The 14208-nt window shown below is 35.3% G+C and overlaps 1 protein-coding gene across 1 annotated transcript in view; it reads left to right on the forward strand.

The window, feature by feature from the left end:
• The window catches only part of YIPF7 (Yip1 domain family member 7), a 56141-nt gene extending 42162 nt beyond the window's left edge, over positions 1 to 13979 (forward strand). Inside the window, 4 exon segments of the mRNA XM_058430028.1 lie at positions 341 to 519; positions 6875 to 7020; positions 11603 to 11784; positions 13817 to 13979. Coding sequence (XP_058286011.1) covers positions 341 to 519; positions 6875 to 7020; positions 11603 to 11784; positions 13817 to 13979 — 670 coding nt within the window.
• Positions 13980 to 14208: the final 229 nt, after the last annotated feature.

A 14208-nucleotide genomic window follows, 5' to 3' on the forward strand; every position in this document is an offset into this window, starting at 1 on the left:
AGTCTCTGTGGAATTCTATGTCTTTTTCTGTAAAATGGGATTAGAAATACAGCTTTTACCTTATAGAGTTTTAATTGAGAAAAGATTAGGGGAAGCATTCAGCATGTTGTCCACGCTCAATTAATATTTATTGGTATGGATTATTTTTCCAGAAGCCTTTAGATGACCAGTTATTTTACATTTTTGGATTAAAGTTAAATTTTAAGTAAGTTCTTTCTTTCATGAGTAAATACTCATAAAAACTACATGAATTCACGTGATTAAAATTGTAATTTCCTCCTTTATTTGTCATGATACCTTTTTCTTAGACATATAAATGTTTGTATTTTTCTTTTTCTAGACAACAAGCTGGTGAGCAGCCTCAGCCTGCCTCCTTTGTTCCATCAGAGATGCTCATGTCACCAGGTTACGCAGGACAATTTTTTCAGCCAGCATCCAACTCAGATTATTATTCACAATCTCCTTACATTGACAGTTTTGATGAAGAGCCTCCTTTGCTAGAAGATAAGTTAAGGAAGTGTTATTAATGTGTGTACAGCTAGAAGAGTAATAGCAATAATTAGCACTTAATGTGTGCTGTCAGCCTGCAGTGTACAGTGCTTTATGTGTGACTGTTTCACATATAACAAGAGTTTGCAGAACCAAAATCCTTAAAGCATTGGAAGTTTGTCGCATGTTTGCGTAGGGGAAATTGGGTGCAGATATGGGCTATTCTGTGATATTGCTGCACTTATTAAGTACTTCTTCACTGTTTCTTAAATTCAAACTCCTTGGCCAAGAATAGAAAAAAATGAAGACATTTTTTGGCAGAGTAGTTACATCAAAGTGACCATCCTTCCCACCCAGTTAATGAAGCACTTCATAACAGCATATTTTATTTTCTGCTATGTTTTCCTGGGAGCAAAGTGGATAGTTTCTCAAATTAATATTTTTGTTGTCATTGTTGACATGGAGACAAGCCAGTTTTTTTCTTTCCTGACTCATACAAGCCCTTTCATATCAGCTTGGCATGGGTAGGTGAGGAAGAATATAAATCCAGTAAATAACGCTGCTGGTGGAAAGGAAATCCAGAGATTCTTAGAGCTGAAGGTACTTAGGGGATTTCGGAGTTGTTCCATCCATTGATTTTTTTTTTTTCATATGTAGCCAGTCTGTATGTGCTGTTTTTGCTCTTAAACAATGTTAATACAATGCTGGAAACATGGATGTTAAGACGCTAAAACCCAAGTGGATTTAAATTGGAGAACCAAGCAGAAATAGTCACTGGTTAACTACTCCAAGTCCTTTGCATGTAGTCAAGTGAAAAGGAATAGATTAAATTTTCCAGTATTTTACATCACAAGATGTAAAGGTGTTTGCCTCACATGAACACAACCAGCCACATTATTCTTTCTTTTCCTTAAATAATGTAAAAACATGAAAGATTTAAACTGTTCAGAACAGAACAGAGATTTATATAATCGATCTATTGGCTCTTTAGAAGCCAGTCAAGTTTCTGGATCAGTTATCTTTAACCAGTTCGTTCAGTTTTGCCTCTGCAAGTAATAAACACCTAGAAGTTACAAGTTATTCTCATTAAACATTTTCCTTGACTTTGCCAATATCTCTGCCTAATTGTCTTCAGAATTTGGAAAACATAGAAACATAAAAATAAAAATATAAAAATTACTTCAAATCTTGTCTCAAAAACATGACTATCATTAACAATTTGATGTATTTTCTTCTAGCTTTTATTCTATTTTCCTATAAATGCCTGTTTATATGTATTATGTATGAACATGCATGCATATTTTAAAGTAAAATACCAATTTTTCAATGAATATATATGCATCTGAGTACTTAAGTATTATATTCTTTTTATTTACTTTATGTCACGAGTATTTTTTTTCTTTTTGAGATGGAGTCTCACTCTGTTGCCCAGGCTGGAGTGCAGTGGCCCAATCTCGGCTCACTGCAACCTCTGCCTCCCAGGTTCAAGCAATCCTCCTCCCTCAGCCTCCTGAGTAGTTGAGACTACAGGTGCACACCATCGTGCATGGCTAATTTTTGTGTTTTTAGTAGAGACAGGGCTTTGCCATGTTGTCAAGGCTAGTCTCGAACTCCTGACTTCGGATGATCCACCCGCCTCGGCCTCCCAAAATGCTGGGATTACGGGCATGAGCCACTGTGCCCAGCCTGTCACGAGCACTTCTATGCAAGCATTGTTTAAAGTCATTAAATATTATTTGAAAACAATTTATAATGGTTTCATAGAGTTCTATCATATAACATAACCATAATTTAAACACACCTTATAGGTTATTCCTCAGAGCAAGTAATCCTTTGTTGACCATCATAGGAAACCATCTTTGACCTTTATAGAGTCTGTCCTTAGGATGTACCTATAACAGTGGGATTGCTGGGTTAAAGGTACTGACACTGTCAAGTGATCTCAAAAATGGTGTTCTACTCCACTTCCAGAGTAGAATATGACATGTCTTTGTCAATTTCATAGGAAAAAAGGAAAAAGGAATAGTTTGTACCTCTGGGTTACTAAAAAATTTTTGACATTTCTCATATGTATATTGACTTTTTATTTTTCATTGGTTTTTTTAATTCAGATTTCTATAGAATCTAAAGAGTTTTCTTTCCTTGTTTATTTTTTAGGGATTTTATATAGTAACCATATTAATTATTGTCTAGAATATGTATTTTAAACTTTTTTTTTCCTAGCTTGTGTTTGCCACCTAATTTGTTTATGGGTCTTTGGGACATATTAAAAATGTGATATTAATTTTTTAAACCCAGAATATGTTTCCTAGTAACATTTCTTTCCAATTGTTCTTTGTTTAGAATCTATTTCTCCAGCTCTAGGTACTGCCTCTATCTCCTTATAGATGCTCACATTTTAAAATTATCCTTTTCTGTTTTTTGTTTTATATTTATTCAAGAGTTGTTTAAGCTTAATATGTGAAGTAAGGATTTCATTTTATTTTTTTCTGTACTGCTTAACTAATTTTTTCCTGCAGCATTTATTGAAAATAATCTTTTCTACTCTCTGAAATGTCTCTATTGTTGCATTAATTTACCACTTTCTACACATCCTCCTCTAACATGTCTTTCAATTTGAATAGAAAATATGTAATAGATTTTCATTTCCATTTTATACAGCTCAGAGTTAATTTCCCCAAAATATATAGTGTATTAGAACAGCAGTCCCCAACCTTTTTGGCACCAGGAAACAGTTTTGTGGAAGACAATTTTTCCGCAGACAGGTTGGGGAGATGATTTTGGGATGAAACTCTTCCACTTCAGATCGTCAGGCATTAGTTAGATTCTCATAACAAGCGTGCAGCCTAGATCCTTTGCATGCACAGTTGACAATAGGGTTCACGCTCCTATGAGAAACTGACGCAGCTGATCTGGCAGGAGGCGGAGCTAAGGTGGTAATACTTGTTTGCCCACTGCCCACTGCTCACCTCCACCTCCTGCTGTGCGGCCCGGTTCCTAACAGGCCATGGGCAGGTAGGTATGGGTCCACGGCCCGGGGATTGGGGACCCCTGTATTAGAAGGTAGAGTACCTAATATAATTTTGTGTTTTGGATCTATGAAATATCTGGATTTTGGATCCAATGTGTTCTTCAAGCTGAGTGACTTGTGAAAGCCTCAAGCCTCTTTTGTCTAAAGACATGAAAAAGGCCAGGGTATGTCTTTTTCAGATATTAAAAAAATACAATTTCTAGGATAACGCATTAAATAACATTTACTAGTTTTTATTGACCATCCAACAGAATGGCCTATAAAATTATGAAGCTATAATACTATGCACAAAAACATGTTGTTTCAAAAGTGTCCTACTTTATTTCTTATATATTTTGTTGTCTAAAATATTTGTTTGGTTTTATGTAAGAATGATAAATTTCGCTCTTTGTTAATGTAAAGTCAATATGTTAACAAATGCATTTTCAAGAATAATAATAAATTCAATTCTGTCAGATAAGAAAAATTACTGATATTTGGTATTTTGTATTTATAGCATAGCTTGACACTTCCATATGACAGGCCAATGCCACAATTTGCATAGAAAGTAGAGATCTTAATTCACTTTTATAGCATATGTATCATATACTTTACTACCACTAGATGACAGCAAAACAATAAATTTTGCATTCAAATTTCACAGCAGTTTTATCTTCTTTTATTTTGTACAATAAGATGTTATATTAGAGTATCTACAATTAATAAATAGTTATAATTGCTCACATACCTTATAATAAATAAAAACCACAATATTATAGAGATATATTTCAGTAGAAAGCACATAAAATCTTTTTTATTATGAAAATATTTGTATGGGCTTATGTTCATTTACTGTCTCATGGCTTGATGTTAAAATACGTGCAGGAGTTAGTTATGCCATTAAATAAATGGTTGACATCAGTATGATGTTGTGTAAAGCATTTTTCATCTGAATTTCTTCCAAAATAATTATGTTTTCTGAAGAAAAGGTATTTGGAATTAAATACCACTTTATTGTGGTAAATACTGAAAATGTATTTTTAGCATACATGCCAAAATTAAAAAATAAAGTTTGAGCACATAAGCTTCAGGTGAAATTAATTTAAAATTAATTAATTTAAAATATATAGCATGTCTCAATTTTTAAAATCTTCTTCTCTTTTAAAAATTACATTAGACATTCTAACCTCCTTTTAAGCTTGGTGAGCTGCTCATATTCTTCAAAGCATATGTTCATTAATAAATATATAAATGCACTGTGGAAATAAAGGATGAAACAAGGAAGCAGAAATGTAAATTATTTGCTATTAATTTAACTATTCAATTTTTTTTCAAGCTTAAAATAACAGATGTCATTCTGGGCATGAAATGAGTAAAACTTTAATTTTTGGTTTAGACCAGTGTCTAGCTGACCCTCTGAAAATTTCTAAGTTGTTAGAACAAGGGTCCTTTGTGTCATAGAGATTATTAAAAGTCCATGTTGTAGTCTGTGTACAGAAAGTCAACTTTTCAAGATATTTAGATGGCATGTGCCTCTGTAAAATAAGTTGAGCTATACCCCTGTATCTGACCAAAAGGGTTACTAAAGCTTGGAAGGGTGGTTGAGTGCCACATATAAATACATTTAGAAAGACAGTCCTTCACATGGAAGAATTGGGCTCATTAAAAAAAAAAATACAACCATTATGAGATTAGATGAACATTGACCTGACCACAAATCTATGGTTAAACATGTGCTTTCTTGAGTCAGATTGTGCAGCATTGAAACCTAAGTTTTCTATTACTGCTTTGTGTCTTCAGACAAATTAATCTGTCAAAGCCTTATATATCTGATGCATAAAATAGGGATAAAATAACAGTAATTGATTGATTGTGTATTTATAAGACCAATGTATGTAAATCTTGTGGAGTCCATAGCAAACACTCAGTAAATTTTAGCTTTCACTCTTCCTAGCCTCCACCTCACCCTTACTGACATTCTGAAATTATAGAAGGAGGATAACCAATTTGATTGCTGGTCCCTAAATAGTCAAGTCATACTCTTCTCTTTGAATATTCTCTTTCTCTACCCTAGATAAATCTTAGTTCATCTCTACAGGAGTGGTGAGAAAAGAAACTGATGTGGTATCAATATTTATTTCTATGTTGAGGGGATGTCAAATGGCTAAGTATTTGCTTTATAGTAATAAGAGAAGCAGATTCTAGTAGAAGGACCTGTGAGGCAGCAGTCAGAAGTATTTGAAAAATGGGAATTGGAGAAAAAGAATCAGAAATTTCTAAATGGGTTTGGACTCATGAACACTGAACCTCATTGATTTTGGATATTTTATTTGAATACTACCATGTATAAAAGAGAAAGGTTAACTCGTCTCAAGAATTTAATCTTTGAATACATAGACTCAACTTCACAGTACATTGACCTTACAAAAATATGCATGCACATCATGATCACTTTTACTTGCAGAAAGAGCCCTTTTCCCCTCTGTGTAGTTTCAAGCATTTAGCATAAAATTGCTCTTCTCATTAGGCATAGTGGAAGTAAAACCCCAGACTTGGACTAAATCTCATTAATTATAGTACTGCTAATTGAAAAAGTATGCCATGGCCGATATGAAAAGATTTCAGAAGTGTCAGCAATTGAAAATACAGGAAAAGGGCCAGGTGTGGTGGCTTAGGTCTGTAATCCCAGCACTTTGGGAGGCCGAGGCAGGAGGGTCCCTGGAGCCCAGGAGTTCGAGACCCAGGCAACATAGTGAGACCTCGTCAATATGAAAAAAATAAATAAATAAATAACCAGGTGTGATGGTGCATGCCTATAGTCTTAGCTACTCAAGAGGCTGAGCCAGGAGGATTGCTTGAACCCGGGAGGCGGAGGAGCTGAGATCGTGCCACTGCACTCCAGCCTGGATGACAGAGGGAAACCCTGTCTCGAAAAAGAAATAAAAAAGAAACAGAAAATACAGGAAAAGGAAATATCTAGATGGACAATAGGATGAAAGTTTTGATCTGTTAGCTACAATTTTATTTTTTACTGTATATTGCCAACTTCCCAATTTTCAATTAGATTTAAAGCTTGTATTTGCTGCATAAATCAGGGAATGTTTTCCTTGATGGAAATTTTTCTCTAATATATTTCTTTTAAGTCATTCTTTGGAAAACAAATTATTTTTTAGTTTTTTTTTAAGATTATTATATGTTATGTAAAACTTGAGTTTCTGTGTAATACAGAACATAGAACTTTAGAAGATATGATAGAACAATCAGATTAAAATGCTAAGTAAATTAATAAGATATGTTAACCTTTAAAGAGTGTAACTTATTTTTATTTTTCTATATTTATGTTATCATATTATCTATCTTTTTTCCTTTTTACAGAACTTGGAATCCATTTTGATCACATATGGCAAAAAACTTTGACAGTGTTAAACCCAATGAAGCCAGCAGATGGCAGCATTATGAATGAAACGGACCTCACTGGACCCATTCTTTTTTGCATAGCCCTGGGAACCACCTTGCTTCTGGTAATGTATCACAGCAAGCACCAGATTTTAATGCTTGTCCTTTCCAGTGCTGGTTTTGAAGCAATCTGTATAAATATAAGAGAAACCGTGTCACTTTACATAGTGAATTTTTTAAGTGAGAGAGAATAGTTTAACCATAGTGACAAAAATATGCTACCACTATGCAATGCAACAGCTAAAAAGTATAAATTTAAATAGAATTTCAAAAATCAAGAAGGAGATCAAAGCAGGAGATCACTTATGTCTTTTTTGTTATTAAGAAAAGACTGTAAATCTGGAATAATGGAAGGAAAACATAGATTTGGGAGATATAAGGCCTACATTTTATTTTTTGCTTTTTTGTGACAGTTCTATTGTGACACTGAAGAAATCACTTCTCTTTGGTCACCATTTTCTTTGCTGTGACATATCTCCAGACTATTTCTAACATCTTATGAGGTACGAGACAGATCTCCTTGTTTGGGGTTAGGCTACTATGAAATATTAATTTGCAATGACAACCTATGTTTTGTTTACTCAACCTACATATTTCCTCTAAAATGTTAGTTTTTCACCTTTTATGAAGACATTTGTCCTCTGACTACACCATTTGCCTTATGTATGCTTTCATTCTTTATATCTGGAAGTAATTATATTAAGGGTCACTAAAAAAGTAAAGAAAAATGTACTTCCACCTAAGTAAACTTTAAAAGACATTCTAGCTCATAGTTTAGGAAAATGTTTCATTAAGAAAAAAAGAAAGAAGAAAAAAATGAGAAAATGTCTCTGACTTTATACCAAGGAGGAGGTGGCAATACATTAAAAACAGAGAATGATAAAGATGGTCAAGCCAGTCTGAAAAGTGTAGTTTCATTAAGACACAAAGAGATAAACTAGGCAGAGGAAATAATATGAGAAATTAAACATTATAGGAAAAGCTCTTACAATAACTATTTAGCCCTCTTCCCCATTTTCCTGCTCTTCATGTTCCATAATAATAATTTCTTCCAATGGATATACAATTTTCAAAAGTAGTTGTAAAATGCATTTGCAACTAAATAAAATTCTGCTTTTCAATTATTATATATAATCAATCAAAATACTGATAGCAATCTAGTTTCTGTAGGTGATATGGCCAATAATAACATCATATTCATCCAATACAATAGTATTTAGTGATAACATCTTATTTCTTGGTACTACAGCAAATGCAAATACTCTGTAAATCAAACACTATATCAACTAGAGTTTTAATTTAGTCTTTAACCTCCCTTCTTCTGTCTTTGTCACAGTAATTTGATAATCTTAGATTAACTGCTAAGTATGGCCATGTCACTTAATAAAATAGTCAGAAGCAATTTGCTATATTAACTCTTCTTTCTTTACAAGTCATTTGTAATAAAACAGCTGTTTGTTCTGTAGCAGAATATTACTGTTACCATCCCTTAAAGAACAGCATCAATTCCATTACGATCTCTCTTGGATGCATAATGTTACTTGGAGTTATTTACATAACCCTTCTTATATTTTAAATACAAAGCAATAGAGGCAAAAAATTCTTAACTGGAAGTGAGAAAATTGGATCTACCCTAGCTTTGCCACTTGCTGTAATCTTTAACCTTTGGCTTCATATTTCTAGGCTTTCATTTTCTTCAAGGCAAAAGGAGTTTATTTGAGTGGCTCTTCAGGTTCTATTTAGTTCTAAAATTGTGGAGAATATGTGAAAATACGTATTTTCTGAATGTCTTTATGCAAACATTATCACTTGAAATTTTACCATTAGGTGTGATAACTTTCAAATTGATTCTGATATAAAGCAAAAAGGACTCCCCAAAAACTCCAATTGAATATTACTTGAAGTATGATTTAACTCAGAATTCATTTGATTATAGGTTAATTCTTTCCTGGATATGTAGAATTAAAATGTAAGAGTGATTTTACTGGCTGATACAGGAATTTTACTAGCGAAAGCAAAACTAAATCCAGAATGAATGTCCAAATCTGTTTATTATCTCTGGAGGCATAAGAGTCATAGTCACATACTCTTCCTTCTTTAACATTTATGTTGACATAAGACACAATTCTTTCAGTGGACTTTCTTCAGGAGAAAGGAGACAAACCAAAGAAAACAGCTTCAAGCACTTAGCACAAATTTAGTTTTACTTATTCTTTTCCCCCAAATTATTTTCATTTCCAACACCAAGAAGACAAATGGTTTAAAGCTTTTGCTCCCTATAACTTTTCTGGTAGGGCCAAGAGTGTGGTCTGAAAAAGCAATATGCATGGCCAATATAAAAGTGCAATCAGAAGAACACTAAGTATTTTAAATCAAGATGTGGGGCTGGGCGCAGTGGCTCACGCCTGTAATCCCAGCACTTTGGGAGGCCGAGGCGGCGGATCATGAGGTCAGGAGATCAAGACCACCCTGGCTAATACAGTGAAACCCCGTCTGCACTAAAAAAAATACAAAAAATTAGCGGGGCGTGGTGGCGGGCGCCTGTAGTCCCAGCTACTCAGGAGGCTGAGGCAGGAGAATGGCGTGAACCCGGGAGGCGGAGCTTGCAGTGAGCCAAGATCGCGCCACTGCACTCCTGCCTGGGCGAAAGAGCGAGACTCCGTCTCAAAAAAAAAAAAAAAAAAAAAAAAAAAAAGATGTGGTAATGAGGATGGTATAGGGAGGATCCTTAAAAATTTTGAGGTTAAAAAAAAGAACATTTATCTTCTATTTCAATTATAAGCCCTTGTTAGAATTTGAAACACTTTTGTAAAATGGCAGTGATTTAGGCTAAATGGAATTACAACTTAAATGGAACAAACTAACAAGAGAAAGACATGATGAGAGAAGTGCATAACTGACATGAAAAGACACAACTTCACTACCAAATTAGCTTCATCTGCTCCCTATTTGCCCCACTCCATTTGTAGAACTGCCTTTTCAGGACAGGAAGGTCCAGTTAGATGTCCTTTGGGTGTAAGAGAGTTGTCCTATACCATCAGGACTAGCCCTACCTCAGATTTATCCCATCCAAGTGAAATATTAAGTCGATGGTTTCTCTAATGCGTGACAATGATGTGAAATTGTCACTATTTTGCAAGTGGAGCAAACTCACCCAATAAAGCAGTGGATAGCTGATGTGTTTCTGTTAGCATGTCCATCGTTAGCATTATTTCATTACATAGTCACAAGCATACAGAAGGTATCATAAGAATTTATCAGTGGCTAATGCTGGAGACAATTCTGCCAGCAAAAGTCAGGAATATTTAAGAAAGGACTTCGTAGTGATCAACTCTCCAACTGCAGAGGAAGAATAATTCAGAATAGGTGAACAATTTTGAGCATTAAAATAGCTATGGCATTCTCCATTACCCTGATTAATTGTAAAAGAAATACTCTAAAATACTTCGTAGATAATAGCATGGAGAAGGGAAAGTGGCAACTGGAAAGCTCTCTCCTGAATCAACTTATCAGATCCTTCATTGTTTTTGTCTAATTCCCATGAAAACCAGAGACAGCCTATTCAACTTTTGTCTAGAATTTATGATCAGCATAATGTAAATAGAAAAAATTAATGAATTTTTTTAACTGTAGCTTTGGTATTCTCAGCAAACATTCAAATATCCTCTTCTGAAGTAATAGTACGCTGTGATTTTCTCTGAATGAATTTATTGGGGCTTGTATTCACAAAACACTAGCTTTATGAGCAATGGGCTGTTTTTATGAGTTTTCTTCAGAAGATTGGTGGTGTACTCTGAACACTACTAACTTCCTTTGACAGTACACCTTTTATAATTCATTACCAGTTAGTTTATATAAATCACCTTTTCATAAGGTGTGGTTAATCAACTTGGCAATAGGTATCATGAAACATAAAAGGATTCTGTAGTCAACTAAATGCTGAATTAAATAGGGTTAAATATGTGCCATTATTCTGGGACTTATTTAGGACTTGTAAGAGCTCCCGCTGATGTTCAGGACCTAAATTTTAGAGCTGAAATACCTAGGTTAAAAGCCAACCTCCATTGCTTAGCGTTATATTACCTTGGGCAAGTTACTTACCTCTCTGCACCTCAGTGTCCTCATGTGTAAAGCTGGTGTAATAATGATACTGATTTCATAAGGTGGTTATATGGATTAAATAAATATACGTGGCACACTTAGAATGGGATCTGACATGGTAAACCCTGTAGGTGTTTGCTAATTTTACTAATATGCCTTGTAAATCTCCAAGACTAAAATTGGATTTTTTTATTCCTCTATTCAATCACGTATTTATTTAATAAATATGGGAACAAAATATAGTCTTACTTATGCCTTGTACTCATAATGGACAATTTATAGTAAAAAATATAAGTCTAGAAATATTCGATCTTTTTTGTAGCATGCTTATCCCATCCTAACTCTAGTCAGAAGTATTTGTTTTCAGAATCTGAATTCAAACCACTGGCCATGTTTCTCCCAGAACTTCCAGTCTCCTGATGACAGTCCTTCAAAGATATGGAACAGCACTGAACTGACTCTAAGATGCTCTCTGCTTCATGATATTCAGATTTCCTCTTGGTGTCCATTGTGTGTTCAAACTGTTTTTTCTTCACGTCGTTTCAGGCAGGAAAAGTTCAGTTTGGTTATGTGTATGGCATAAGTGCCATTGGCTGCCTTGTGATTCATGCCTTGCTGAACCTGATGAGCTCTTCAGGGGTGTCGTACGGCTGTGTGGCCAGCGTGCTGGGTTACTGCCTGCTCCCCATGGTCATCCTGTCTGGCTGCGCCATGCTCTTTTCACTGCAGTAAGTGTCTGTGTGCTCTCAATGACCCCACATGCACAATCATAGCCAAGGTTTGCCACAGCCATGAAAAAGTTAAGGCCTTTCTGATTGTTTTGGTAGTGGAACTGGGAAAACCATGGCTATTAAAAGCTACACATAGATACAGAAAAGTAGGTTAGTTTTGGCCCAGGTGCTGTTCTTACTTCAATTACTTAAAAAATAAATTAGTCCAAGTTATCTTTAAAACTGGCACTTTTTGGCCGGGCGTGGTGGCTCATGCCTGTAATCCCAGCACTTTGGGAGGCCGAGGTGGGCGAATCACCTGAGGTCGGGAGTTCGAGACCAGCCTAACCAGCATGGAGAAACCCCGTCTCTACTAAAAATACAAAATAAGCCAGGCATGGTGGCACAGGCCTGTAATCCCATCTACTCGGGAGGCTGAGGCAGGAGAATCGCTTGAACCCAGAGGCGGAGGTTGCAGTGAGCCAAGATCGCACCATTGCACTCCAGCCTGGGCAACAAGAGCGAAACTCCATCTCAAAAAAAAAAAAAAAAAAGAGAGAGAGAGAGAAAAGAAAAAAAACTGGCACTTTTTAAGTTGTCACATTTTTCAGTGTGAACTATTGTCATGTGTAAAATAAGAACTATAGGAACTTCACTTGTTTGATTTTGGAAGAGTAAGTACCTGGTGAACACTGATAAATTGCTTCAGCTTTCAGGCACTCTGCCTTCTGGGCTGAAAACAACTAGTTCTTTCTCAGCTGGGCTCTTTGCCGCGTAGAATTCCCAGGAACCCTGATGAGGATACTAATGTTGGAGAACTTTATAACATGCATGCTCAGTCAATATGTTTTTTTCTTTTTTTCTTCCTTAATTTAGGCAATTAGTATGTGCAACTCTAGACCATTACTAAGAATACAGTACATTAAACAACTCCAGAAATTATCCCTAATAGGTATTACTTAAATCAATAAATGTAGTACTTATATGGTGTTTTAGAAATATGTTTGGTTTATTAATGGTCTGAGGCATTAGAAGCTATACTGTAGAGCTTTTCACTTGTTTTGCTTTGGTTCAATTATTAGAAGTAGATATTTCTGTCATTTTCACAAATAATAAACACAATTCCCAACTTCAGCGTCAAACCAACATCAAGTGAGGCAGTTTAGTTTGGTGGTGAAAAGAGTACTATGCTAGGAGAGATCTTGACCTATTGTCCACTTCACCATGCAATTTTTATCATCACTTTATGCTTTAAAACTGGGCAGTAGACATCTCCTGAGATTTCTCCCAGCTCTTATGTCTTATTTTTCTAAATAATGCATTCTATTTAGCACATAAGAAAGGAAATTCACTCTCGACCACCCTTTCCTGCTTTATTATTCTCCAAGTGACTAGACTTAACTATCTTATTTGCTCACTTGCCTCCACAGTTACTTTTTGAAGACACCAGTTGAACAAATCTATTTCAGCATTCTAAAAATATACAAAATGGAACTTCAAGGATGAGGTGGGAAGCCACACACATATGTGCTTTCCTGTCCCATGTGTTCCTTACTTGAGCTGTGTCAGGCTTTTTGTGATGTCCGACAAAAACCTGAGAAGTAGATCTGGAAGTAGTGGGAGCTAGGCACCCCACTGGAATGTAACTCTGTCTATCTTTCTCCGATGCTGTTGGCCAATTTTTGAGGAAAGTAGGGAAAAGGAAATCTGTAGCTATAAGGAAGAGAAGGCTCTCCATGCTGTATTTGAGGGACTTTTAGGAATTAGGATTTGAATACTGACAGATGAGAACAGAGTGACTGCAGGTGACTTCTACTGTTTTTTTTCTAATTCAGGTTTAACAGAAATATAAAATGTTTAGCCTCTGTAATGAATTTGACTAAGAAATGCCTAACTGGCCAAGGGCTTTTGTTCATATATTTCATCATTTTCATTTTACCACTCGGGAAAGTAGTTATAAATATTGTACCAAGGATATTTCAGAGGCAACTTTAACTCAGTAATCTCTTTTCTACTGGCACAGGCAATCATTTCTTTGTCTTTGCTGCAGGGGCATCTTTGGAACCATATCATCCCTGGTCATCATTGGCTGGTGTAGTCTCTCAGCTTCCAAGATCTTCATTGCAGCCTTGCACATGGAAGGACAGCAGCTTCTTGTTGCCTACCCTTGTGCCTTACTTTACGGACTTTTTGCCCTCCTAACAATTTTCTAAAGAATGTTTGAGATGGCATTTCAAGACTCTGTTTGCTGTCCAGATTATTTTGGAAATATATTAACATTCAAATTTGGTGATATGATTACTGTTTTATTGCTTTTCAGAGAGTAATAAGCAGAGAGACAAAGCAGCACTTAAGGGTGGTGCTCTAATAGCCTGTTGGTTTGACTGATGTTTTGCTTTTGAGTTTGGTGCATTAAAACATTTCAAAATACTTAAAATCAAA

The sequence above is a fragment of the Hylobates moloch genome, unplaced genomic scaffold (genome assembly GCF_009828535.3).
Source record: "Hylobates moloch isolate HMO894 unplaced genomic scaffold, HMol_V3 SCAFFOLD_17, whole genome shotgun sequence".
In the NCBI taxonomy this organism is placed as follows: domain Eukaryota; kingdom Metazoa; phylum Chordata; class Mammalia; order Primates; family Hylobatidae; genus Hylobates; species Hylobates moloch.